We start from the raw sequence: 27870 nt of genomic DNA on the forward strand, positions 1-27870 counted from the left end.
TTATTTAAATTTGAATGCAGAGAATACTTTATTTACTGATTACAGTTTTGATGACCAATTTTAAACCATAACTCATGTGGGAAACAGTGGGGGACCTTAAGGCTGAGCCATATATATAGACAAATCTGGATACTGATAATCTGTACATTTAACCTCTGCTTTGTCTTTATACATCTGTCATTCAGTGTCTGAAATTAATCAATGGGAAACCTCCCCCCACCCCCCACAGTGTTCACTAATTTAGTCTTGTGCCTGGAATGGATTTTTGCATGGGTTTTTGAATGCATTCTAAATCTCAGTGGAGATCAAACAGGTTTTTGTTAACCATATCCCAAATGAAACGTTCAAGTACAATTGGAGTCTGCTGTTGTTACAGCTTGGTGTAGTTAATTTTGTCTTCCAATAATTAGCAGTAGTTCTCTTCTGTAGAGGTTCATCTATTTAAAGATAGTTATTAAACTTGCCTAACAGGTTGGGAAATCAATATAAATTAAGTGCCTGTGGTGCATACCAGTTTTCCTGCTCTAAGCAACCCCTATAACTTAAGTGGATAGACTTGCAATTTTACAGAATGACACTGACTTTTCAACAAAACCCAGAAAAAAAAAAGGTTAATTTACTATTCTTGCACTGAGCAGTACTCCTACAGGATGTGAGAACCGTTTTCCATCTGTACAGCTCCCTTTTGTAAAGCTGGGCAACACATAAGAAAGAGATAAACATCAACTGTTTGTGTTCTGAAAGATAGCTCGGTTCTTTAGTTCCAGTCACTGAAGGAATAGGCAGAGGCAAGTTTGACTTATCCCAGAAAAGTGAACAATTGGTTTTATTTGGTGTCTTCAGGATGCTTCACCTTCTGTGTGAGATGCAGGTGTTGTAGGAGAGACCATTTCAGGTTTTCGTGAAATTCTGTCCAGTTCTGCCTGAACATCTGTTAGGACTGGCTTCTGACCTACAAAATACATGCACAAACGTTCAGGCATGTTTATCAATCAGTTTTGGGAAAGCTTCTAAGTAGCTTTAATTCTCAAACCAGACAAGTCCTACAAATTGCTACTGCATACTTTGCAAAGGCCAAACCCCAAAGGAACAGGAAGCAGAAAGTCACTTCCTTCCATATTTCCAATTTCTCAAAGAAACTTCCAGAACTACATGTTGTTAGCATATGAAGAATTCATGTCAAGTACAAAACACAGAGAAGTCCATTAAGGCTAGGAGTTATGAATATTTCTACACCATTTTCTGCATCATATATATTTTCAGTAATTCTGAATGCGGGGTTTCATCACAGACTAGCTGAGTCACTGCTACGTACTTGGTCAACATAAACCAAACCCTGCTCATGGGAGCACACAGACCTGCAGATGACAAATCCATTTCTTCCCTCACCTGCTTACCTCCTCCCTAACATGGAAGGGCACAAACATTTGTGGAGTCACACTTAAACCTGATCCTGAAATATCAACCCCCCTTTATTTTACTCCCCAGCCTAGTTCCTATCCTCCCATGTTCTATCACAAGAATCACAGTAGCACAGTATCGCCAAGGTTGGAAGAGACCTCGAGGATCATCGAGTCCAACCTGTCACCACAAACCTCATGACTAGACCATGGCACCAACTGCCACATCCAATCTCCTCTTGAACACCTCCAGGGATGGTGACTCCACCATCTCCCCAGGCAGCACATTCCAATGACGAATGACTCTCTCGGTGAAGAACTTTCTCCTCACCTCCAGCCTAAACTTCCCCTGGCACAGCTTGAGACTGTGTCCTCTTGTTCTGGTGCTGGTTGCCAGGGAGAAGAGGCCAACCCCTTCCTGGCTACAACCACCTTTCAGGCAGTTGTAGAGGGCAATGAGGTTCACCCCTGAGCCTCCTCCTCTCCAAGCCAAACAATCCCAGCTCCCTCAGCCTCTCCTCATAGGGCTGTGCTCAAGGCCTCTCCCCAGCCTTGTTGCCCTTCTTTGGACGCCTTCAAGTGTCTCAAGGAAGATGCAGTGCAAGTGTATCAGAGTTTAAAGCAATGACAAGTGTGTATAGTATCCCAGGCTCTAAAGGAAAACTGACACACATGTAGTTTTAGCAGTGCCCCAGCATCCTTTCTGAAGAGGCAAATTAACAGGAACTACCCACAAAGCAATTTTTGGCAGAGGTATGATGCTGCTCCTCCAATACTTTCATGAATGCTATTGCTGTATTAGAATCAAAGCAGCTAATATTCCAGCTAACAAGCAGAGGGATTTCCCACAGCTGCTGAGGAGAAAAGGCATTCTCAAATCCCAAACTATTGTCTTGACAGTTTTCAGATTTGAAGAATGAGTGCAACAAATAACACTAAACAAGTCAAATACTGGGGAAGGTGAAGAGGCCACATCTAAATCCCAGCCAACCTACAGGAAGGCTGGGGAGGGACTTCTCAGGATATCAGGCAGTGATAGGACTAGGGGGAATGGAATGAAGCTGGAGGTGGGGAGATTCAGGCTGGATGTGAGGAGGAGGTTCTTCCCCATGAGAGTGGTGAAGCACTGGAATGGGTTGTCCAGGGAGGTGGTTGGGGCACCATCCCTGGGGGTGTTTAAGCCCAGGCTGGATGAGGCCCTGGCCAGCCTGATCTAGTGTGAGGTGTCCCTGCCCATGGCAGGGGGGTTGGAACTAGATGATCCTTGTGGTCCCTTCCAACCCTGACTGATACTCTGATACTATTTGCATTCATGTAACTCCTTGAAAAACGAGTCCTTTGCAATGGTAAACTGGCTGCACCCTCACCTGTTAGTGTTGCCTACTGTGAAATTTCTGTGAGCATTTTTTTTCTCCTTTAATAGTCTGATTCTGTTCATGAAGTTTCTGCCATGGCCCTGGACACAGGAAATTTCTGGAGCACTGCCTCCATCTGCCTGGCATTGCCCAAGCACGCTGCCAGCCAATCCCCAGTGGGTGCTCTCTGCACCTCAGATTGCCTGAGCTGCACATGTTCGTACTACCGCCGTTTGCTCTTCAAAGTAGCACTGCTGACTTTGCCTGCAGCATATTGGGAAGTACTTGTAAACTTTGCTTAGCCAGCTAAGCTGTGCACTGAGAAAAGGGAAGTGCCCACATGTTTAAAAGAAAAATAAAATAAAAATCAGGGTCTGTCTACACAAAAGATTAACAGGAATTATCTTCCTTTCTCTTACTACATAAAAGTAGACACTAATGTCATCAATGGAACACCAGCATTCTCACCTAAGCACACCTGATCTAGTTGGAGATGTCCCTGCTCACTGCAGGGGGGTTGGAGAAGATGACCTTTGAGGGTCCCTTCCAACCTGATGCATTCCATGTGATTCTCTCTGTGTGATTACTAACCTCTGGGGAAGCTGGGAGGGAAGATGTCTGGGTAGGTATGCTCTAAAGTAATACAGAAACATTTTAATCTGGAATAGCAAGAAGCACCAGAGTAGTCTTGCATCTAGCTTTAGAGCAGCCACTATTAGACATTTTTAGATTACTACCACTTATTAATCACATCATATAAAAAAAGGCTATCAACAGAAAATACAGAAGTGATTTTACAGGCTGTCCCCAAACTCTAAGCCTTCATTACATCAGAACTAGATCACTAGCAAAAGAAAATTTTACATTATCTTAATACTGATGGTATTGCTAAAAAGAACACAAACAACTTGAAATTCAGTTCCAGTATATCTGAATAATATTAAAAGGGGCTTAAAACCATTTTGTTGGGGTGATGGGGAACGCAGGACAAAAAAGAAGAACAACTCATGTATAAACAGCTACAATTAAAGTTTTTCTTTGATCCTCTGAAAGCCCTAAAAGGCAGTACTAACCTGCTGTGGAAATAAAAGCAAAAAACACATCCAATGAAACACTGTAAAATACAGTATGTCTGATAAATTATGCTACTAAGAGTTCAATTTGGGAGTTATGGATTGTTATCTATTAACCATACCTGACTTTTTTGCTGATGGTGGTAAGTTGCTGCCCGCACCTCCAGTGCCACCTCCTCCTGGACTGCCACCCACACCACCAGGGCCACCAGGGGAACCAGTTTTCTTGCTCAGGAGACTATTAAAGAAGTTAGCCAGGACTCCTTCACTAGTAGCTCCAGCTACAACAAAACCAAAACAAAAGAGAGTTTCTAAGTAAATATTGATTAGGCATATTAATTGCTCTAAATAAGCATCTCAAAGAAAGGAGGCAAAGCAGCTCTCCTACTTTCCCAGTTGCATTTGTGCTCACATAAGAAAAGGTACCTTTCATATTGGGATCAATTTTTTTTGACCCAGTAGGGATAGGTGTAACACTGGCAACGTTTGATGTTACAGATCTATTTGGTGTCCTTGGAGACCCACCAGGAACTCTCGGAGAGGCATCCTGTGGAGGAAAGAAAATCAACAAAGGGCAACCAACCAAACCCCAACCCCCTGAAGTGGCCAACCTTCTATGGAATTCAACTGTGTGCTGCAAAGGTACATGAAGTGAAGCATGTTGCTGTTTCTCACAATTCAAACTGGTTTGGGGTTTTTTTATGTTTTAAAGAATGTACTATCCCATGCCACTGAAATGACACAAAATTAGTTTTTGCTCACTGTGTACAAGGTTGGTTTTTTTTCCCTACACTTGTGTAATGTTCCTAAAAATATTAATTGTAGTACAATTAAAGCATAATGAAGCTTTTTCATTTTATCCTAATGAGAAACTTGAAAATCCATCTGTTGCACAGTAATGCTTCTGACCATAATGAAAACATGGATCAGGATCATAGAGGAACTACATCAAGTTTCTTGTGAAGACAGTGCATGCCACCAGTACTGTGGAAAGGACTAAATGCAGCCCAGGAGACAAAATCACATCCATTGCTTCAAGGAAAACAAGTCATGTTGTCAGGTCATCTAAAAAGGTAAAGCTACCTTTATAAGGTCCCATGCTCCCCATCTGGCTATTTTATTTCTATTTTAAATAGAGATGATGGCATTGTTTCCATTTGAGCTTGTTTTTAAGCCAAGCACTTAATAATACTAGAGGAACAGTGGCAAATTTAGGATATAAAACTCAATGCAATTCAATTCAGACAACATAGTTTGTTCCCTGGCACACTCTTGGGACAGAAAGGGGAGTCAACTAGCTGTTTAGATGCATTCTAGCACATGAAAAGTAAAGCCATGACATGTAGCCCTTGCTGTCAATACAAGTTGTCATGACTAGCTGTGAAGTGTCATAATTTTCATAGTATCAGTCAGGGTTGGAAGGGACCACAAGGGGCATCTAGTTCCAACCCCCCTGCCATGGGCAGGGACACCCCACACTAGATCAGGCTGGACAGAACCTCCTCCAGCCTGCTCTTACACACCTTCAGGGACAGGGCCTCAACCACCTCCCTGGACAACCCATTCCAGTGCTTCACCACTCTCATGGTGAAGAATCTCCTCCTCACATCCAGCCTGAACCTCCCCACCTCCAGCTTCATTCCATTCCCCCTAGTCTTATCACTACCTGATATCCTGAGCAGTCCCTCCCCAGCCTTCCTGTAGGCCCCAAAACCCAAGCCACCAAACAACCAAAAACCACCCTAAAAAGCAACCCTCCAAATATATGGAAGTGAGTCATTTTCAAATGATGATATTCAATATTTTTATTACTAACCACTGGCCTTCCTGCAGCAGTAGGTGGTTGTTTCGCCAGCTGGGACTGCAAAAAACCCAAACAAATCCATGTAGTGTTAGATATGACAGTGATCAGTAACATACCCAAGCATTCTTGAAAATGGTGTTAAATGAAACACCAGCTGCTGCTTTTACAGACAGACAATTACCTGCTGCTTCATAAGAAACACTTGGTCATCTTCTGCTACAATTTCTTTTTCATGAACAAACTGCAACACAAAAACATTGACATTGTTTTGACTGAAAGAATGTCATGGTGAATGTGACCAAGGCATTCAGTAATGAAGTAAATGTGTAAAATGCTATGTTGACTGAAGAACGTATGTTCTATATTTAAGACTTCTACCTTATGATTCCATTTAAACTAAGTTAATTAGAAGAGAAATTGAAGTATCATTAACTGCCTTGACCTGGCACACACAAGTCTCTAGATGCAGGAAGACTCATTACATCAGTTCAGTAAAAGAAGAACAAAGTAAATGGTTACAAGGCACATTCAGGAGTCTCAGGATCATTCACATATGCACAAACTCTGCAGCATGCTCACATCTACACATTGGCCACAACAACCCCATGCAGTGCTACAGGCTGGGGTCAGAGTGGCTGGAGAGCTCCCAAACAGAGAGGGACCTGGGGGTACTGGTCAATGGTAGGCTGAACATGAGCCAGCAGTGTGCCCAGGGGGCCAAGAAGGCCAATGGCATCCTGGCCTGTATCATGAATAGTGTAGCCAGCAGGATCAGGGAATTCATTGTGCCCTGTACTCAGCACTGGTTAGGCCACACCTTGAGTACTGTGTCCAGTTCTGGGCTCCTCAGTTCAGGAAAGATGTTGAGATGCTGGAACGTGTCCAGAGAAGGGCAACAAAGCTGGGGAGGGGTTTGAAGCACAAGCCCTATGAGGAGAGGCTGAGGGAGCTGGGGTTGCTTAGCCTGAAGAAGAGTCGTCTCAGGGGAGACCTTGTTGCTGTCTACAACTACCTGAAGGGAGGTTGTAGCCAGGTGGGGGTTGCTCTCTTCTCCCAGGCAACCAATGACAGAACAAGAAGACACAGTCTCAAGCTGTGCCAGGGGAGGTTTAGGCTGGATGTTAGGAAGAAGTTCTTCACAGAAAGCGTGATTGCCCATTGGAATGGGCTGCCCAGGGAGGTGGTGGAGTCACCATCACTGGAGGTGTTTAAGGAAAGACTGGATGGGGTGCTTGGTGCCATGGTTTAGTTGATTAGATGGTGTTGGTTGACAGGTTGGACTTGATGATCTTGAAGGTCTTTTCCAACCTGGTTAATTCTATTCTACCTCTCAATTTATCAAGGCCCCACCTTGGCATGTTTTGAATAACTACAGCTGCATTGCACACTAGTGTATAAACTGCACAAAGGCATCCCATATCCTAGTCTGTAAATCCAATTGCAAGCACTGTCCCTCCAAATTAGCCCACCACAGAAACTTTGCAAAAACAAGCACAGTAAATATCAGTATCAAAGTTCATAAGCCAGGCCTGAAGTTTATAAGCATGCAAAAAATATTTGCCAGTTATATATTCCTTGGACACATTCAACACTGTACTATAGCTGTCTTGATTTTTTCCCCCCAGAGATTGGAGAAAGGACACAGTATTATTTTTCTCAGCTAAAATAATTCATACTTGGAAATCTGATCAGTCCCAAATTCTTAGCTTTATTAGGAAAAGCCACTTCTATACACATGGGCTCCACTGCTGCTTCCATTGCTTTGTTGTTTTTCCCAACAACCTGGCACATGTTCTCAGGTAGTTCAGTCAAAGCCTTCTGTTAAATGGTGTGAGAAAGAAAATATGTGGAATATATGCAGAGCTTGTTTTCACCTATTTTTGATTTGACACTGTCTCAAGCTTTTTTATTTTAAGTACTCCAACAGAAAGCATTATGAATAGAATAGAATGAACCAGGTTGGAAAAGACCTTTGAGATCATCAAACCCAACCTATCACCCAACACCATCTAATCAACCAAACCACGGCACCAAGTACCTCATGCAGCCTCTTCTTAAACACCTCCAGTGAAGTTACAAGCAACTCTGTGCAAAATGGAGTGTTATTAAAAATGCTAACCAAATTTGACCAACAGTTAAATGTTGGTTAAATGACACAGACTTTTCAATATCAAGTATGTATTAAAAGCACAAGAGGTATGCTTGTAGTCTTGAACACTTCAACAGCAGCAGAAAAAAACCCAACAGTGTAAGCTGGAGAAGAGCTGTGCAGCACAAAAATCCATAATGTTTTGGGGTTTTTTTGGTAACTAAAGAAGAACATCGAGAACAAAGCAGACAAAACAAGAAAAAGCTTTACAGGGTTTAGATAAACTGGAAGCAAAGTCTCTGAAAAAGAAATGGTCAAAAACTGAAAGGTAAATAAATAAGAAGGTGACAGTCAAAAAAGTGAAGTATCTCAGTTTACCTTTCTGACTGGTGGTTTTGTTATGATATCTTCAAAGCTGTCTTCTGCTTTGAGTGTCTGAAAGTTCTCGTGCAATATTCCTATCTTCTTGTCATTATCCCAACCTGCAGGACTAGATAAAGGATTGTTTGGCTTTAAATTCTAGTGATATTTCAGGTTATTTCTGTATGCAGTCCTGAACTGCACAGAACTGAAAGCCAGTAAAGCTGTCATGGCTTCGGTTCTCCCGTGCAAGCCAGTTAGTGATCAGCACAACTAGTTAGAGAGAAGAGCAAAATCTCTGGGTTTAACATTTTGCTTTGTGGCTGTTAAGTATTCATAGTCTCAGTCCACTGACACTTCCCAAACTCCAGCTCATGAGAAGGTAACAGAAAAGTTCAAAAAGCATAAACAGAAAAGGCTCTAAATGCTGTTTTACAGTCTCACACAAAGACATTTTGTAGTTGCATACACAGAACAATGCAGATAACTTACATAAATACTGCATCTTTTTCCACAACAACAGCTGGAACGTTGAAGGGAAAACCATACAACTTCTGGACAATATATTTATACACTAGATCAATGTTTTTGTTCTCCTTTACTGAAGTGTAAATAAGAGCTGCCCCATCTGAATAAACTTGTTAAAGAAAACTCAGTTTAGCAGATGGCAAGAGATATCCAAATGACCTCTTTGTTAAAGTTTATCTACTTTGTAGAATACAAAAGCAAGTAACTCAAACACCTCCCAACACTTGTATTTTTATGAAGCTATTTAGTAATTTAAATCTTTCTTTCTGTGTCTGTTTTTGGCCAGTTCAGCTGTTCCTTACAAAGTCCAGGCTTTACTCACTGTCAAAGCTCACAATACCAACTGCTTCACTACAACATCTTCAAAACTTCCTTCTTTTAGTAAACATAAATCTTGATGGCATATCTTGGTATCTTGTCATTACCCCATCCTGCAACACAGACACTACAGCAGGTAGGTAGCTAGGTAGGACACTGGGTAGCTTTAAAAATGCTAAAGATCTTTCATTTCTCTACTTGGGTGTTTTAATTAGGTGTGGTGGGTTGAAATTACACACCCCCCCCCCATCTAATTTGGGGAAAACTACCCTCAAAATAAAATTGACAGCCTAGCTCAGTTTGGGATGGAAGCAAACAAAGAAATATTTACACACAAACTACAATGTAGACATATGAAATGCAATCGATACGTACAAAATACACAATAGATTTCTACAACATACATACATATATATATATTTACAGTTTATAAACAACACAAAAACTCCTCAGAATCCCTCTGGACAGATCCAGGGAACCCATTCCCTTCCTCCCCCACTCTCTCCCTCCTTTCTGTTACCTCACACAGTAGTCGAAAGAGATATCCTAGCAAGGCCACAGAGGGGAGAGAGCAAGCAAGTTGCAAGCAGAAGCAACAGGAGAAGAAAAGGGCAAGGACTGTTTATGCCACTACTCTACATCCCCATTAGCAAGCCAATGAAGTATATAGACCTTATTATTTTTCTTTTGTATCCAATGGTAATTATTTTACTTTCAGTCCTTGCAGTCAGGAACTAGGCTAAAGTTCCCCCTTCAAACTGTTAACATTAGGGTAGCTCATTTGTTCATTATACAGCAATCTACTTTTGAATGAAATGAAGGCAAATGAGTTGTGCTGGCTATCACTCACTAAAAGACCAAGAGATTTTCTTTGTATTCCAGCATGGTTAAGTATCAAATTAACACAGGTTAAGTATCAAATTAACACAGGTTATGCCCAGGATTAAAAGCAGACAGGGAAGTTTTGAAGTAATTACTACTTTGTTTATAAAAATACCAACTCCCCTAATTTATTTCTACATGCATGCAATTCAAGCTCTGGAATAAGCTAAATAGTAGGATCCATTACTCACATAGTGAAGGTGGATTAGAATTCCAAGTTGTACATGGCACAGGCAACCTGTATTAATCTATTCTACTATTCAAATTCAGAAGACTTCACTGACAAGACTTATTACAATTACCCATAATTCCTTTTCAAAAAGTTAGGTTCTCAAAGCCTTTTGAAGGACATGCCATCTTGGTACTCAACTGAGGTATCAGATTCTTGAACTGATCTTCCCATTTGTTAACTGCTGTCTTTCCAACAGTATTTAAACTTCCCTTTATCACAGTATAACTAAGGTTGGAAGAGACCTCAAGGATCATTGAATCCAACCTGTAAACACAGACCCCATGACTAGACCATGGCACCAAGTGCCACGTCCAATCCCCTCTTGAACACCTCCAGGGACGGTGACTCCACCACCTCCCAGGGCAGCACATTCCAATGACGAACAACTCGCTTGGTGAAGAACTTTCTCCTCACCTCAAGTCTAAACCTCCCCTGGCGCAGCTTGAGACTGTGTCCTCTTGTTCTGGTGCTGGTTGCCTGGGAGAAGAGGCCAACCCCTTCCTGGCTACAACCACCTTTCAGGTAGTTGTAGAGAGCAATGAAGTCTCCCCTGAGCCTCCTCTTCTCCAGGCTAAACAATCCCAGCTCCCTCAGCCTCTCCTCACAGGGCTGTGCTCAAGGCCTCTCCCCAGCCTTGTTGCCCTTCTCTGGACACGCTCAAGTGTTTCGATGTCCTTCTTAAACTGAGGGGCCCAGAACTGGACGCAGTACTCAAGGTGCAGCCTAACCAATGCAGCAGCACAAACGATGACAACACAATGCTGGTGTACTGCTGGCATCTAAGCTCTAGATTCCAAGTATGCCTGACTAAACAACACTAAAGACTATTTAGAATAGAATAAACCAGGTTGGAAGAGACCTTCAAGATCATCGTGTCCCATCTATCACCCAACACCACCTAATCAACTAACCCATGGCACCAAGCACCCTATCAAGTCTCCTCCTGCGCACCTCCAGTGATGGTGACTCCACCACCTCCTTGGGCAGCAAAGTTACAGCTCATGTGCATTTTCTGCACCAACACAAACGCAGCAAGCGGACCCTTCCTACAGAAACACACCCTTCCTTCCTTCCCTCACTACCTCATCCTGTGGAATTACTGAGCACTAAACAGACTGCATATTTGGGTCAGAAAAGGAGTAGCATCTGTTACATGCATCTGAAGCAAGCCCGTACTAAAATGGCTTATCTTCTTGTTATTTTAGGGAGCTTGTCAGCTAAGATGTCCTAACTTACATACTGACTCCTAGGAATGAAGGTAAGTGAAGAAATTCATGGTAAAGGGGAAAAGATAAAGTCTTGCAACAATTAAAAAAAGAAAGACAGAGAGAGAGAATAACAAGAAACAAAAGAAAGAAAGCAAACAGGAAAGTTTAAGTCAACATTATCTGCAGAGGTAGCTGAAGCAGTTGTATACTGCTGTGGTAGAGATGCAAATGTTCTTTCAGGCTGGTCACAATTAATGCAAAGATTTAACTGAGTCATTATCATCTTTATGTTAAAGGATACATTGTAAGCAAAACTGTCTGATATGTGACTGAATGAAGTCAAAGTGTTCATCCCTGTAGTCATGCTCTTTTTCCAGAATGCTGATGGCATCACACTGTCAAAACAAACACAAAATTAATATGGCACTTTCAGTTATCTGTGGAATTGCACTGCTGCTACACATCCACTTCACATTTGGGCAAGGGGGATGGACTGGAGCAGGTGGTACAGATAAAACACAAAAACCTACTAAGATAGTTTAGAAGCATAACTGAGCCCTTAAAAAAAACCAACCAACCCACCCTACAAAACTGAAAAACCCCAGCACCCAAAGAGCCAATTTGATGTGCATGTACTGTTGTCCATACTAACTCAGGAGTTAAAGGGATTACCATTTTTCATTCATTCACTCACTCTCCTCCCATTCAATGCAACAACTCAAGGGCTCTGCTGAAGACTGAATGACACCACCAGTTTCTGCCCAGTGTATATTTTTTACACACCCTGGACATAGTGTTATGCAGTTAAGTAGCCTTTTGCAAAAGAAAGCAAAAGCAAGAAATATGGAAGCAGAGAGGAAAAAGGGAAAAAGAAAGAAAAAAGAGGAACAAAAGGGTGAGGGTGAGGGCAGGAGGGAGAGAGGAATAATAGAGAACAAGCCGGGGGCAGGGGAAAGTGTTTTTCAAATGAAATATTAGCCTTCCAGTGAAGGAGCAGAATGTGGATCAAAAGGGTTTATTCTTTCACTGTGGGCCAGCAGGTGTGGTATGCTTAATGGCAATGAGGACTGAAGAGACAAGGGTGGGGGGGAATCAAAACAAACCAAGCCACAAGAGAAGCACATCTTTTTCTTTTGACTAAGAATATGGTTACGTAGCTAACAGAAACCAAAACAGACTACAGAAACACCCTAAGGATCTGAGGAGAGTTCAATCAGTAGCACTTTGCTAACTAGATCACTCAAAGGTATTAGTTTTCAGGCAAAGAGTACAAGTATTGTAAAAAAAACTTTGCAAACACTATTTGGGAAGTAAGGAAGATGGTGGAGAGAGAGAGAGAGTGAACTCTAGTTCTTGATACTAACAAGCTTACTTCTGTGAACAAAACTGCATCTGAGATATTTCTCAATTTCTTGAAGATTAGTATAACTGAAGGAAAAACTAATCCCAAAATGACATGCAAGAAGGGATTCCACAAGATAATCAACCTTCAATATTACACATTTCAAAAGAATTCTTATGCAAGCTATTCAGAGTGACTTAAGAGCCATGCGTTTCCCACCCCAAATCCACAATTGACAGAGTTGCTTAAATAGAATATGCAAAACACCTAAAACGTGAAACAAACCTTTGTACAAACTACTACTACTGGAATGCCTAAGTTACATGTTAGTGTATCTGCACCCAGGGGTAAAATCACACTGTCATCTTTGTCTTCCTGTAATGAAGTATTTCTTCTCTGTGGAGAAGCTGGGAAATCCTCGCCTGGTTCTACATATTCCTGGAAGTCTCTTACCACTGAAAGTAAAAAAAGTTATATTAAAAGATCAGCTACTTTATTATTTCAACAATGATTTCCTCTGCCCTTGATCTCTAGCAGTACTTCTGCTTCTTTTTGTTGAAAAAAACCCCAAGCATGCACCAAGTGCTGACTATTTGTTTTCTCTATGCATCACATGAGAGAACTAGTAAGTCTGAGTTCTGCTTTGCCAGCCAGAAGAACAGGACTAGGTAAAACTGTCCAATAGGTCAGCACTGAACCATTTCTCTTTTATCATCATGAAACTACTAGGCAGTTGCTACTGACTATTACTGCTTGATACATTTCCTAAAGGACACAAGTTCCCTTGCATCATTCTTCGCAAAATTAGTGGAACATTTTGTCAGAATGAACAGAATTAAGCCTGATACATATCACTTAACTGCTACCATATGCCAGTTTTCACTGAAACCCCTTTTGCCTCAAGGTCCTTTCCAGCCCCTAACATTCTGTGGTTCTCACTCTCTGTACAGTGAATCTACAGTAGTAATAAACAAAAAGAACACATAAACATTAGTTATTAAATGTCTTTATAATTAGGTAAGAGCATACCAAATACTTAATATGCTATTAAAATAAATCAGATACTACTTAAATATTTAGCTGGGAGGTTAAGTCAGAAAATTACTTAACCTCCTAGCTAAACAGACTTAGAACAAAGATAAAGTTACAAGTGCAAGTCTTGCCAGGTTCTGATGCATACACTCTAGTCTCTTACTGTGTGGTCACTCAGTATTCCTACAGTCAGGGATGCAATGTTAGGCATAAAATGCCTGTACCTTTCACATCATGTCTCATATTCAACACAGCAGACACAGGATTCTACCAAAACCCATCACTGATTACTCTTCCATGAGTAATGCAGGCTGATTCACATTAGGGAAAAAAAAAAGACAAGACTATTTAGCTGAATCATGCATACTAGCAGCTAACTACTGTGGTACATTCTCACTGCTTTGTCCTGATTGATGGTAATCCACCCCTAGCCTCACTGAACTGATTGAAGCCCTGTGAATTTATGCCTAGAAAGACATCAATTGTATTAGAGCAAGACAGATTCTGCCACTCTGCTCTGGTAGGACCTCACCTGGAGGTACTGTGTCTAACTCTTGGTCCCTCAACACACAAAGGGCATGGACCTGATGAAATGAGTCTAGAGGAGGGCAACTAAAGTGATCAGAGGGCTGGAGCACCCACCTCTTCTGAAAAGACAGGCTGATAGCATTGGGGTTGTTTAGCCAGGAGACCTTGCAGCGGCCAAGAAAGCTGGGGAGGGACTGTTTACAAGCCCATATAGCAATAAGATGAGGGGCAATGGTTTTACAGGTAGAGTAGGGTAGATTTAGACTGGACATTAAAGAAGTTTACTATGAGAGTCGTGGAAGACTAGAATAGGTTACACAGAGAAGTGGTGGAGGTCCCATTCCTGGAGACATTCAAGGTTAGGCTTGATGGGGCTCTGAGCAATCTGACCTAGTTGGGAATGGCCCTGCTTATTGCAGGGAGGTTCAACTACATGACCTTTAAAGGTGCCTTTCAACCAAATGCATGCTATGAACTATTTCAACACCTTAGAGAAAAAAGGATTATTCAACTTTTCTATCTATTTTGGAGTTCACAATAACAACAAGCAGATTATCATCTCTATTTGAACACTCAACTCAGTCTTATTCAGGGAATGATGCTACTTTGGTCTGGCCTGAGACCTTCTGAAAGCCTCCCAAATTGACTGTTTTAGCCTCAGAGCTGTCACCAAGATACACCAACCATTCAAAGGAATCTTTCCTACACAACACCCTGTCTGTTCCAGAGTAACCGCATGCTAAAATAAAAATCACACTACCCCAGTGCTAGAATCCCTCCAGTGGATTCCTGAAATTCCCACTGCATGATCACAGCATACTAATCTTTATAGAAGCACAGAAAACAGTAAAAAGGACTGATCATAGCTCACAGATTACAGAATACAATCTCAGATTTTCCTTAGAGACAGGATTAAAATGACCAGGCCACAAGGCTTCATTAGGCACATCTAAACTCAGTAACAGGAAGAGCTATTCCAACCCTTCACAAATAGCTGCTATGCCTTCCCATACCAGACCCTCACAGGGTCTACCTTTGAGTGAAGTTGAGTTGCTAGAACTGGAAGACAAACAGCACAGCATCTCCAGAAAACACACACAAAATCTCAGTAGGTGTCAGTCTCGTTAGCAAATTTAATCAGCTTGCACAAGCCACTCAGGAGCACTGATCCTGACAATGTTGCCAAAAGTCAGGCAAGTAAGAATTCTCCCTCCTCCCTTTGGCTGTGACAAGCTGCAGCCTGCCTAGCAATGCATGAAGCCACATCACAGGAGGCTCAAAACAAAACCAGCTTCCAATCCTATCTGGACTGTGTCCAGGGCTCGTTATACCCAATACACAAACCAGCAACATCTGTAAGAATCAGACCAAATGATGAAAGAACAAGAAAGCAGATAAAAGTTTTAATGATTATTCATTTTTCTTGACTCACTTCATCACTGAAATGGTCTGGATTTTTGCAAAGTTTCACTATTCTATTCAACTAAAGAAGCAAAACTACCAGCCCACACTTTTTTGATAACAGAGATACTGTGTTCTTACTGCTTTCAGCCAGTAAAATCCTATCCTGAAACTGTTTAGGGGTGGGGAGAGTGGTGTTTAATACATACATACACAAACACACCCCCCTCCAAAAACCAAACCCAAACCCCACACCCAGAAGAGCTTGGCTTGTCCCTCCTAAACAAGATCTTGCTGGGGAAGATAGGATTCTCAAGCATCTTTCCTTAGAAGCCTCTCTATCTTAAAAGGATAAACAAACCAACCACCAATCCCCAACCCACCTTCCAGAGTTTCTACACCTGTCACTTAATGGGCTACTTTATCACAGGACAGCTACAACCTGCCTTTCTGAAAAAGCTATTTCAACAATGTGGCAGTTGGTTGCTTAAGAACATGAGTTAGAAAGCCACTTCAGACTTGTAAATGAAGTGTAATGCTGTTTGACCTTAACACAGCTTTCTTAAATGCTTTTCCTTGTAGTAATTCACTGAGAGATGAATGGGAGAGACTCACGTTTCAGTACACTAAGGGAAACACAGTGGCTGCCCAAAAGTAATACAGAGCTATGGTGCTATTGAGTTTGGTCAGACAGTTTAAAGAATCCTGCAAAAATCTTTGTGTTCTGCATGCCTAAAACTAAAAAGACAAGACATTGATAAAGCTATATCACATCCATGTCAAAAACATAGAGCTGCATTAGTGTCAATAATAATCATGGTAAAACTCTTCAGGTAGAAAAGGCCCAGACAATACCATCCTGTCATGAATCCTTTCAACATTTACACTTTTGGTAGATAGAGAACATGTTCCATATTCTCTGGACTCAAAGTACAGGACAGTTAAGAAGCTGATGCAGTGATTTGCTGTTAAAATAAATAAATGGGGAAGGTTTTTCACTTGGGTAAACCTTTCCTAAATAATATCTATAAGACTCTAAATTCAACTCAGCTATGTTTGTTCTGACAGCTAACCCCTTCAAGGTAGTTGTTAGAAAGCAATACTGGTGTTTTTTGTATGTCTACCTGAGTCTTATCTAAAGGTTTACTTGCTTGGTAACTTCTAAGGTTATGCAACAGACTGCAATGGAGAGATTCAATGGTGCAGAAAGCATTCAACATGTTTGATCCAAAGGGATTTCTATGTATTTGCAGAATACTCACATTTTTGTTCCATTTCTTTCATTTCTTCAGGAGGAATTTTTAACTTGTCAATATGTTCTCTTACAACACTTGCCCATTTCTGTAAAGAATCCAGTGCAGTCCAAGGCCTAGACATGTCTACTACCAGCATAATTAGAGTGTCCTTTAGAGAGCTTGCCTCCATCGCAAATTTAAGAAGACCTTTGTGATATAGGTCACCATCCAAAATCCACACATTACATCTTGTTTGGTCTACAACAACAAACAGAAAGGCAAAAGATTTTGAGACTTACTTCAAACAGTCCAATATGTAAGAGCTATTAGGGGAGAACTGAGTGAATTCAGCCATCCCTTCTCAGCCTCTGGTCTGCTTTGCTCTCAAAGGCTGCCGTCTCCCTTTTAAAACTCCAATGTGATATGCCTATAGAACTTTAAAAATGCAGAATGCACCATGGCCCTTCAGAAAACTGCAGCAGAACTGCAAGTTTTAAAATTATTTAGATGAGCTTGATGGACAAGAAAATTATTCTTCATATTTGCAAAAGGGCAGTCACCTTACAGACAGACCACCCCACTGCCTTTTCCCCCTCAAAACCTCATACTCCAATATCCAGAGACACTTCTGCAGTAGATGAAGAGCTGTTGATTTGGAATTAGATAGCTTAACACAACTACACTTTGCCTTCTTGTAAGTTTTTATTACTTGTTACAGAACTTCTGAGGAAAACATTTAGATCAAAATCCCAATCCTCTTAACCCTGGTCTAGTAACCTTTGAGACCAATAGCCAGAGATGGCAATCAGGAAAGCAGGTGATTTCAGAAGAGACAGACAACTTTCTCTGGTTTTCCTTCCACCTATATTCTTATAGTATAGACAAGAATTCTCATTTTCCTCCCACAGCTCTCAGTGTGTCATACACACTCTAAGTATTGTTTCCAGATAATTCACTGCACCTCTACAGTGCCCTGCTCTACAGTGTCCTTCTCTTATTTGCCCATAGATAAGCATCAATTATCAACTCCATAACTGCAGGTATTCAGTGTTTGATCTTTTTTACCTCCTAGCCATAATCCAACTCAAGCCAGATGAAACACAGATTCTATTTTATTCCTCCTTCCTCTAAGTTCTTAGATTGGTGCTTTGGTTTCTTTTGTGGGGTTTTCTGTTGTTGTTTTTAAATGTTTTAAACAACCTCCTTTAGCATTGTGCACGTTTTCTTATTCATCAGTACATGGTATGTATTCTTGCAGACTGTGATACTACCAAGGCAACAGTTTCTCTGTATGTTCAAAAAGATAAGTACTTGCTAAAATAATTAAGATGCAAAGAGTCTAAGCATCTTTTCCTCTAGGCTGAGGAATATACATCCACTCAGAATGCTGCAGCTAAGATTGCCTCCCTGGTATTTTCAGCTTTTTCTTTTGACTGTTTTCTCTCCTCCCCTGCCATTTAAGGGGTAATTCTTTGTATCTACTAAAGGAATTCTACTCAGAAACTTACTCATGATACACTCACTCATGGCTAAGCAATTCATAAAGAAAGAGAAACATCCCAATGGCATTCCAAATCACACAACTGAGCCATTGCTTTTGAACTGATTTAAGACATAAAAAATACAAACTTACCATCTCGATCTTCATCGTGCACGTTTAAATACAAATACTCCATTCCTCTTCCTTTTTTGTATTCCTCTATGCCTTGAATTTTTCCTATTAGGCTGGTTTTACCAGCTCCATCTTCACCTAGAGAGACAGGAGGTAGATGCCACTCAATCTTTAATCACAGTTACATTAAAAACCACCTGGGGCAAGCAGGAAAACGTGTCTTAACAGGCTGACTGACCTCATCAAAGTTTTGACATGTAACAGACTTTGCCCAACTCAGTCATCTGTTCAAAGGGCAGGCCTCAGTTTCAGATCTAATTTCTAAATATTGGTAAGTGCAATTATACCACTAAGTATCCTAGCTGAAACAGGCCTATTTGTTTTAAAAGATTCCTTAAGGAGTAAACACCTCAAACAATTTGTCTTTCAAATGCAAGAAAGGGTTCACAATCTCTTTCTGAAGTAGAGGTCAAGCCACAGTAAGCTTGTCTTACCATCAGAAGAATATGATAATAGAACTCACTTATATCAAAAAAGCACACAGCACCAGGCCAAATAAGCAAACCTCTTTCCTTATAGATTTCTTTGAATCTTTTACAGATCTGAATAAACCTTAAAAACAGGAGATGAACAGTAAACCTGATGCCTTACAATACACAGAGAGAGTGATTGCCCATTGGAATGGACTGCCCGGGGAGGTGGTGGAGTTGCCGTCACTGGAGGTGTTCAGGAGGAGACTTGACAGGGTGCTTGGTTACATTGGTTAGTTGATTAGGTGGTGTTGGGTGATAGGTTGGACACGATGATCTTGAAGGTCTCTTCCAACCTGGTTTATTCTATTCTATTGGGATACACACACAGTAGTAACAGGCCTGCAATCTAGGCCTCCTATTCTCTCCCCTCCAAACAGAGCCTGGATATCCAGTGACCTTTACAGCATAAACATTTCAACTACTGTCAGAAACTCCTCTTGAAAAACCTCTTTATGTCTTTTTAAAGGGAACTGAACTTCATCTTATAGACAATATTAAGGCTTCATTAAAAATCTAAAGATACAACCACAGAAAAGAGCAGAAAAATCATGCTTTGATAGACTGACTTTGCATTTACTCAACATATCATTACCAAGATGACTACATATTTTATCAGTTTCACTTTTTCAGCAGTTAAGAGCTTGCTAGCTCCTTAACTATATTAAATCAAGATGCATCTAGAACACAATTATGGCTAGTTTTAAGTAAACATTGGAAAGCACAGCTATTCTCTATTCACTAAAAGAATAGTCTTTTAAGAAAAATTCTAAAGAATTTAAGCTCCATCACTAGAGATGAACTAAAATTCCTCCTCTGCCTTCATCCAAGTATTTATCCAAGCTTCCTCGGTTTGTCATCAACAAAAAAGTGGGGAGACTATGAGCTGCTGCACTGACAAGTTATGCTGTGCAAGATGCTCTCCCTCTTGCCAACAATTTCTGTATGATTCATTCTGTATTTGATAGTTTTGAACAGGCAACTTGAATTAAATTGTGCCAGAAGGCAACTCAAAAGATAAGACAACCCCAAATTTGTTAATCCTCTTAAAGAGATGTCCCACTCAACATCTTTCTTAGTTTATCTAGAAGACAACTGTTCTGACAAGTTCTGTCACATACTTATTTGTTTCACACAGGTGGCAATAAAGACTGCCCCTTCTTTCCTCTGGGATAGGTTAGTGTCTTCTGCAAAGTACATGTGCCAGTTCTTAGCAAAAGTTACTGCAACTTAAGTCTAAGAAACATCTGAGGTTATGGAAAGTTCTAAAGGTGAAAAAAGATACATTTAAACAGTCCAAAATTTATACAAGTGCCAATATCTATGCAACCACTGGTGGAAAGTGCTCATGCTAAACAATACAGGCAAACTTGAAATATACGTGCCACAAGCCCTCTACTTATCACAGCTGCCTGTTTTTTGATCTCCCCTCCATCCCCCTGTTTCCAAATGCCTGAAGTAAACTGAAGTTCAGTACTGTTGAGTTAATATCCTATGGTAACTTAAGACCTGACTTTTGATTTTCCCACCAAGTTTCCCAGTAATTACATTCAGACCCTACACCAAAATAAATTTTAACAGTACAGCATACGACAAGTTGATTTGATGTACAATTAGTACCTTTGGACACAGCAATCATTTCACCCTCCTATCAGGGAATCATTTAATCTGTTCTGCATAGAAGGTTTTCTACTCCCATCTTCTTAGCAAATATCCACCCCTTCCAAAACACCAAGATCAGGTAGGTGCACACAAGTTACTGCATGCATTGAGAGGCATTCATCATTCACTGGAAAGCCAGTGATGCATCAGCAAAGTTTGAAGGGACAGATACTACTTTCATTAATTACTCAGGTAAATGCAGTGAACTGTACAATTTGCAAAAGACAAAAGAGAAACTGAAAGATCTGTGGAGAAAGCAGTTAGAAACACTACAGACAAGTGGTCCAAAACACATTAGCAATGCATACACCAACCAGACTACAAATGAGACAACTCATTTTCCAGGATGCAAAATAGCTGCCTAGATTATTGCGAATTTAAGATACTGCATCCTTCTTTTGCAAGAAATAGAAAAGGTCCCCTTTTTCCAGAGTAAATCCTTAAGAACTAAAGCTCTGCATTACATGAAATTACACTTAGACATTAACACTACAGCGAGGAATCAAAAGTAATGCTTCTAGCAAGCAGTGCTGAACACCAAAGATGAACACCAGTAAAAGAGGGACACATATTTCACAGAATGTTAGGGGTTGGGAATGGACTTCTACAGATCATCAAGTCCAAACCTCCAGCCAAAGCAGGATCATCTTGGGGAGGCCGCACAGGAACCCTTCCAGGTGGGTTTTGAAAGTATCCAGGAGACTCCACAACCTCTCCGAGTAGCCTGTTCAGTGTTCCATCACCTTCACCACAAAGAAGTGTCTCCACATTTTGAGACCATACCTCCAGGGTTCTCACTTGTACCTGCTGTTCCTTGTCCTATCACTGGGCACCACCAAAAAGAGCCTGGCACCTTCATCTTGACACCCACCTGTCAGGTATTTGTAGATGTTGATAAAATCATCTCTCAGCTTTTTCTTCTCAAGACTAAACAGCCCCAGTTCTCTCAGTCTTTAATTTTGCATAAAAGTCAAGCTAGGATACAGTTGAAACAAAGGCAAACCAATCTGTTTACAGGCAGTATTTCACCGTCTTGTTAACAAAATGGAAAGTCTTAACTAAACAAAAGCCATTTCATCTTTATGCCCACACTGCTACACTTCACTGATGAGCTCAAGTTTGGGGTTGTGCTCACCAAAGCTTCTCTGTCCAAGGTGCTACTTTGTCTAGAAAACAGAGCTGGATGACATCCTTCTTGTTGATGCCCTCAAAGGCATGGGAAGCCATAATAAAAACCCTGCACAGCCACCTCCTTTCTCACTACTCCAGGCAAAAAGTATGTTTACTGAGCAGAAAATTAAGTATCACTAACTGTTCTGCTACAATACAGAATTTAGCAGAGTGGTCACCCACAGGGGGAAGAATGGGCAATGAGGTGAATGAATTGCCTTCTGTGAATGCAGGCAGGCACTTATCTATGAACTGTTACTTAAACTGTTCAACCATAAACTATCACATTAGAGAGAATTTAGGCTCTCTATAACAGAGCTTATCTATCATTTCCATTAAGCATTTTAAAATAAAGAATGTTTACTACTCAGGCTTTTTCCACCTTTCTTTCCATTTAGAAAATTAAAACAGAAGTAGGATTTCACTGGCCTTCGAACAAGGCATTTCTTACTTCTCACAGAAATCTGTGCTTGGCAAAGCAATCAATGTGTTTTCTCCTGGACAGATGTGAGGGTTTGGCTTTTTATTCAAATTGTTTCTCCAAAGTGTGTTTCAAACATAGCAAAGAAACAAAAAGTTAATGTTTCTCATGTGCCATCAGTTCTGTTGGTCTACCTCCCTACCATCAGGGCTGATTTTGCCCACCCCCAATAGCTCTTTGAAATGCCCTGGATGCACTCTGTATGTAATCTATAATACTACTGGTTCCTTGATGGATTTTTTTTTTTGGTGGGTGTCCTGCTTTTTAATTCATCAATTAAAATTCAGCTTAATACGGAAACAACCCAACTCATCTCTAAAATACATGTTCAAGCAAGGCCGAGCAAAACTAGGGATAAAGGTCCCAATTACCCCTTTTTACTCCCCCCAGCCCAAAAGGCATATTTTTGTGAACCAGCTCTATAGTTTTTACAAAACAAAAGACAGCTTCCCAGTACAACAACTCACAGCACCTTGTATTTTTAGCAAAAAAACACAGAGTATTTTTTTTCTGTTAAAAGAAGTACTCCACAATCTACCTTACTTAAATGTCATAGAGCAAAGTCATCAAACCCAAACCTGATTTATCAAACAGGACAAAGATGCCTTTCCAGAATGAGAATAGCCCTAACAGCCTCCTTCCTACTAGAACCAAGCACATGGGTACTGAGTTTTGTCTAAGTCACTGCCCCATCCAAACAACTGACACTTCAGAAGTACAGCTGTACTGGCAGAAACAAAACTTGGCTACATTTGGAAGGCTTTCATCACCTGTAGAAGGTGAAGAAGTTTGAAGAGGAGGAAGACAAGATATCTGACTTAACTTCTGCAGTACTAAGGAGTTAAGAAACATTTGAGATGAACAATCTAGACAGTACCATGCAGGAGTATTTCATCAGCTGTAATGTCAAAATGCTCACAGTGAAACTTGCAGCTATGTGAACAGGCAAAAATAAAGGGGAATAGTAATCTTTGTAGTGTTGAGTACAAATTGCAGTAAGCAGCTTTTGTGTTTATTTTATGTACTCTCATGACAATTTGCTACACAAGAATTTAATTCTGAAGTTCACTATATTCCATGTGTCCACTAAAAGAAAGTGGCAAGCTAAAACTGCTCTTCAGGATGTACCATTTCCTACATTAACAGCCATCCCAATCCATGTACACTCAAGAATGCATACCTGTAAGTTAGCTGCAGACTGTGGAAGCCTCTTCTCAAGCATCCTGACAGCCACTGAACAGGAGCAGAGCTCAAAGATTCAAACAAACAGGCCTGGCCTTGAAAAGTGAGATGTCTGGGGTAAAGAGAAAATGTGGGCACAAGGTAGTTGAACACTCACTGCCCACCCAAACTCAAAGCTTTTATCATCAAGTGAAGTAAAATGCACAAAACCCCAAATGGAAGTGATTCAGTAGAAGCGTAAGTGTGCAGCGCAAGGCTTACATGTGTTACTTGATGGTTTGACATCATTAGAGTTGCTGGCAAAGAATCTACTATGCTTCAGAGATGGAGAAGTGTATGAAGTACAAAGCCAGATAGAAAGCAACTATTCAGTTCACTTCCAAGCTGGGAGCCTGTTTTGTTGTGCATCCTGGAATGGCTTTGAACAAACATTACTGCCTGAATGTATGTGGCAGTTTATTGGAGAAATTATTTGTCTGGGTCTCTGAATTCCATCCTTTGCACATTCTATAGTACTAGAGATTCCCCATCTGCAACCTGCAATGGTGACTTCTTAGCTGCTCCCTTTATCCCACTTGCTGGTTCAGATCTAATTATCAGGAGGGGTATGAGCAAGAAAGCTCCTAGCTCTAAACATCAGTTTTCTCACTACACTCAAGACAAAGCATCTCCTCTGATCAGCTACCTTTATTACACAAGTGAGCAGAAGAGACAGTCCAGAAGGGAAAATAACCCAAACAACCCCCAAAAAACAACCCAGCAACATCAGCAAAAAACCCCACGTTCTCTTTGGTTATCTGCAGAAAGTAGACAGAAATGTCACCAAGGGCACCCAGCGTCCTTAAGAAAGCAGAAACATCTTACACTTTCTGCTGGTGCAGTTTGGTAAATGAGGTAGCTCTGGTCAGTATGACGGAACTGCCTAGGAATCAGAGCATACTTGCCTCACAGAAAAGTTTAGGAAAGCTTGTATTTTTATTGCTAGTTCAAACAAGAACAGAAAAACGCTTTTATACTATCATGTGCTGTCAACCCAAGTTTAAAGCCTTCAGAAAACAAACAGCTGCTGAGAAGATGCCTGTGAAACAATTTTAGAGAATAAGAACTATGCGAGATAACATTTTTACTTGCTGATTTTGAGCAGAGAATTACCAGTATTATATGTCAACCTTCACTGCACAAAACTATGTGCCCTATCTACAGATTAACCAATTTCCTTTAGTTATTTCTTGATGTCTTGAACTGCTTTCCAGGCTCTTAAAACTAAGATGTTAACACAGCTAAAAATAAATACTGAAAGAGCAGAACTAGCATGCCAGATATATCCAGGCTCCCAGAACAACTAGGCATACAAGTGTGTGAAAATTTGTGCTTGCAAACCAAAGAACACTAAGCACTAAGCGGTGGGTTTTCCTGTCTGCTCTTTCCTTTTTGGTTTTAATGATTTTTTTTTTCCCCTGTTGTTGTTGGGCTTTGGGTTTTTGTTTTGGTTTGTTCTGAGGGGTTTTTTTAGGAGGAAGGTTGGAAGTTTAGGGGGTTTGGTTTTTTATAACACAGTCTGCATTGAAAATAAGCACTCATTTGTCAGTGTATACCATGTCTCAGCTAGAATGTTTTGACTAATATAACTGTTCACACCGCAAATATTTGCCTGCCACAAAATGAGTGAAAACCATCAAGATCCAGGTCAGCTTTACAACTCCTGCTTTTACAACTCCTGCTTAAAGAATGGTGGTCTGAAGGTAGTCATGGCCAGAAGTGATCTGTATTAACAACAGCAGCTACTACAAAACTATTTCAAGGAACAAAGCTTAAAGATAGAATAAACAAGAGATAAGAGAGAAACACACAGATCAAAAGCCTGAAGAGACAAAACAAAACTTCACATATGGAGTCTGTCCAACACAGGATACTTAAAACTTCTCCATTTCCTGTGCCAATGTGCTTCGTGAGCAGCATTATGACTTGCCAGTGAACAAGGAAGCATCATACATGGATTAGATATTCTCATAGAGCATGTGGCCATGATCCTCATCAGTAGCCCTCAGATCTGATGCTCTTTTTCCTAACTACATGCCAAACTTTTTTCTTGCACCACAGCCTTCTAGAAAACACAATCTGTAAGAAAGAACTAGAATCTCTTCTACAAACCTGCAAGCCTTTTAAAAAATGCATCAGTCACAACAGAAAACCAAATGTTACATTAACTCATTCTAAAAGCTCTACATAACCAGGTAAAAAGAAAATCTGTATACACCAGATTAAACATCACAAACTAAATGAGCATTTGGAAACATTTTACAGTGCCCTCTCTAGTTCTGAAGGAAGCATAAGCTCCAGTTACTGAGTACTAAGGACTGCCTGGCTATGTAGGGAAAAGAAAACCAAGAGTGCAGTCATGACAAAGATCACAGCTTGAAGAAGAATCTTCCAACTTCAAAGCCAATCATCCAATTTAGCTTCAAAATACTAGATAAAAAGTTATCATGATGAAGTCTTCCTCAATATTACTAGACTTTCAAATCTCAATATTCCACTTAATTACATAACTGAAAAAGAACAAATTAAAGGGTAGCAAGTCTTGTAACAGGCTGACTAGACCATCTTATCATCTTTGCAGTTTTCTCCTTCATAGTCAGTTTTAAGTCATCACTCAGATTTACCAAAACAGGGAGGAAAGGTTCACAGTGATTGCTTTAGAATCATGGAAGAAAAAAACCCAATCTAACCTTAAAAACACCATGAGAGTACAAATCACAGTTCTATATACAATCATAGTGTGATGACAGCACACATGAATACCTTTGTACTCGGTTTTAACCACGTTTCCAAATACTGATACACAGTCTTTCTGGGGACAGGGAGGTTGGCAAAGGAGGGAAGCAGCAGCTAATTAATAAATCCATCCTCTCAGATTCATTAAATTCTCTACTGGTAACAGTATTTATCCGTAAGGAAAAAAACAAACCAAAACTAAAACAACAAACCATACTAATAAAGATAGTGACAGTAATAACACATATCTAGGTACATACACATCTGACAGCATCCAAACCTCCTCCTCCTCCCCCATGAAGTTTTAAATTTTGCTTGACATATCATTTTTCTTTTTTCCCCATCAACACCGAGTAACAGCTGGGTCTCTCATTACCACCCTATACCAAAGTCCCATCCTTTAACTTCCCATGCTTGTCAAAAGCAAGGTTGGACTAATGCACTGGGTGGAGATAAGAGGACACAATGAAAGGCAGCAGCAGTAACCGATGCCGCTGCTGCTGCACAACTTGCTGATGGTATTGCTGCCGACTAGCTCGGTGCATGTGGGCAGGACACAACCAACACGCCCATAGAGCCTGCCCCGCCCTTCGGCCAACAGGGAGCAGCCCTCACTGATACCCGGGGACACGGAAGCGATTTTTGTGCTTGCATGACACACCATAAGGACCATCTAGCAGCGCCGGTCGAACGATCGAGGGGGGTTTCAGAAAAGGCTGAAGGACCCATAGGCACCCCGAAGTCCACACTCATCGAGGGAAGAAAGACAATAAAACCCACCCTCCCAAGGCACCTCTACCTAAGGGGCTAGGAGGGGGAACGGACAGTTTGGGTATTATTGCCAGGTACCTAAGATAAAGGGGATACCTAAAGTATCTGTGGATACTGGATATCCAAACTAACGAAAAAAACACGCAAGGGAAAACGCAAGAGGGTTAAGTCAGCATCTTGCCACCATCACCCCTCCCACAGCCCCCAACCCCGCATTCGGGCCCTAAGGAAGACACGCTCCAAACGCCGAAGAGGGGGTCACGAAGCAAGGCTGTGTGCCAGGCATGGAAAGGGATCAGGATGGTTTTCTCACCCAGCAGGAGAACGTTCTTCCCCGATGGCAGCTTAGAGCGGGAGCGCGTGGACACCTCACTGAGGATGCAGGACCTGGCGCGGAGAGACGGCAAGGCTTAGGAAGGGGATACCGCTTCCTCCCGGTCCCCCACCCTCCTCAGGGGGAAGATATGCGGAGGAGAAGGCATGGAGAAGGGAAGGCAGGGCAGCAGCTGCCACGGCCAAGAGGAGGAGCCCCCCACCCCCACCCCATCTCGCTGCCCGAGAGGGACTGAGCGCCAGGCGCGGGGATTAGCTAGCTCTCCCCCCGCCGTCCCCGCCGGCTGAGGAGTCGCCGCGACGGCAGTAACGGCCAGCGCGCCCAGGTCCCCGGCCACGGGGTGGGGTGGGCGGTTACCAGAGGTTCTGCCCATCGTCCTCGTCGCCGCCTGCCCGCAGCTCCGCGTTGTTGTTGGTTGTGGCCGTAGCGGCGGACGAAGAAGAGGAAAAAGCAACAGCCGAACCGAGCCCGGACGAAGAGGAGCTAAAGGAACCGGCTCTCCCCACCGCCGCCGCCATCTTCGCTGTCTCCTCCCTGCCCCGCCGCCTCCCTGACACGGAGCGGGC

The 27870-nt window shown here is 41.5% G+C and overlaps 1 protein-coding gene and 1 long non-coding RNA gene across 2 annotated transcripts; one reads left to right on the forward strand and one right to left on the reverse strand.

Moving 5' to 3' along the window:
- DYNC1LI1 (dynein cytoplasmic 1 light intermediate chain 1) lies at positions 1 to 27870 on the reverse strand. Its single transcript, XM_068152924.1, has 13 exons — positions 27662 to 27870; positions 27284 to 27357; positions 18421 to 18537; positions 16815 to 17045; positions 12877 to 13046; positions 11551 to 11644; positions 8574 to 8709; positions 8100 to 8211; positions 5814 to 5873; positions 5645 to 5689; positions 4255 to 4375; positions 3951 to 4109; positions 1 to 952 (listed from the first exon to the last, which is right to left on the reverse strand). The coding sequence occupies exons 1-13, from the start codon at positions 27820 to 27822 to the stop codon at positions 840 to 842; spliced, it is 1593 nt and encodes a 530-aa protein (XP_068009025.1). The 5' UTR covers positions 27823 to 27870; the 3' UTR covers positions 1 to 839.
- On the forward strand, positions 4277 to 19086 carry LOC137448402 (uncharacterized). The gene is made up of 4 exons (XR_010989069.1): positions 4277 to 4470; positions 4725 to 4901; positions 11247 to 11299; positions 19000 to 19086. It is a non-coding gene; the product is annotated as an uncharacterized lncRNA (long non-coding RNA).

The sequence above is a fragment of the Melanerpes formicivorus genome, unplaced genomic scaffold (assembly GCF_026170545.1).
Source record: "Melanerpes formicivorus ecotype bairdi unplaced genomic scaffold, bMelFor1.0.p_v2 SCAF_24, whole genome shotgun sequence".
Lineage (NCBI taxonomy): Eukaryota > Metazoa > Chordata > Aves > Piciformes > Picidae > Melanerpes > Melanerpes formicivorus.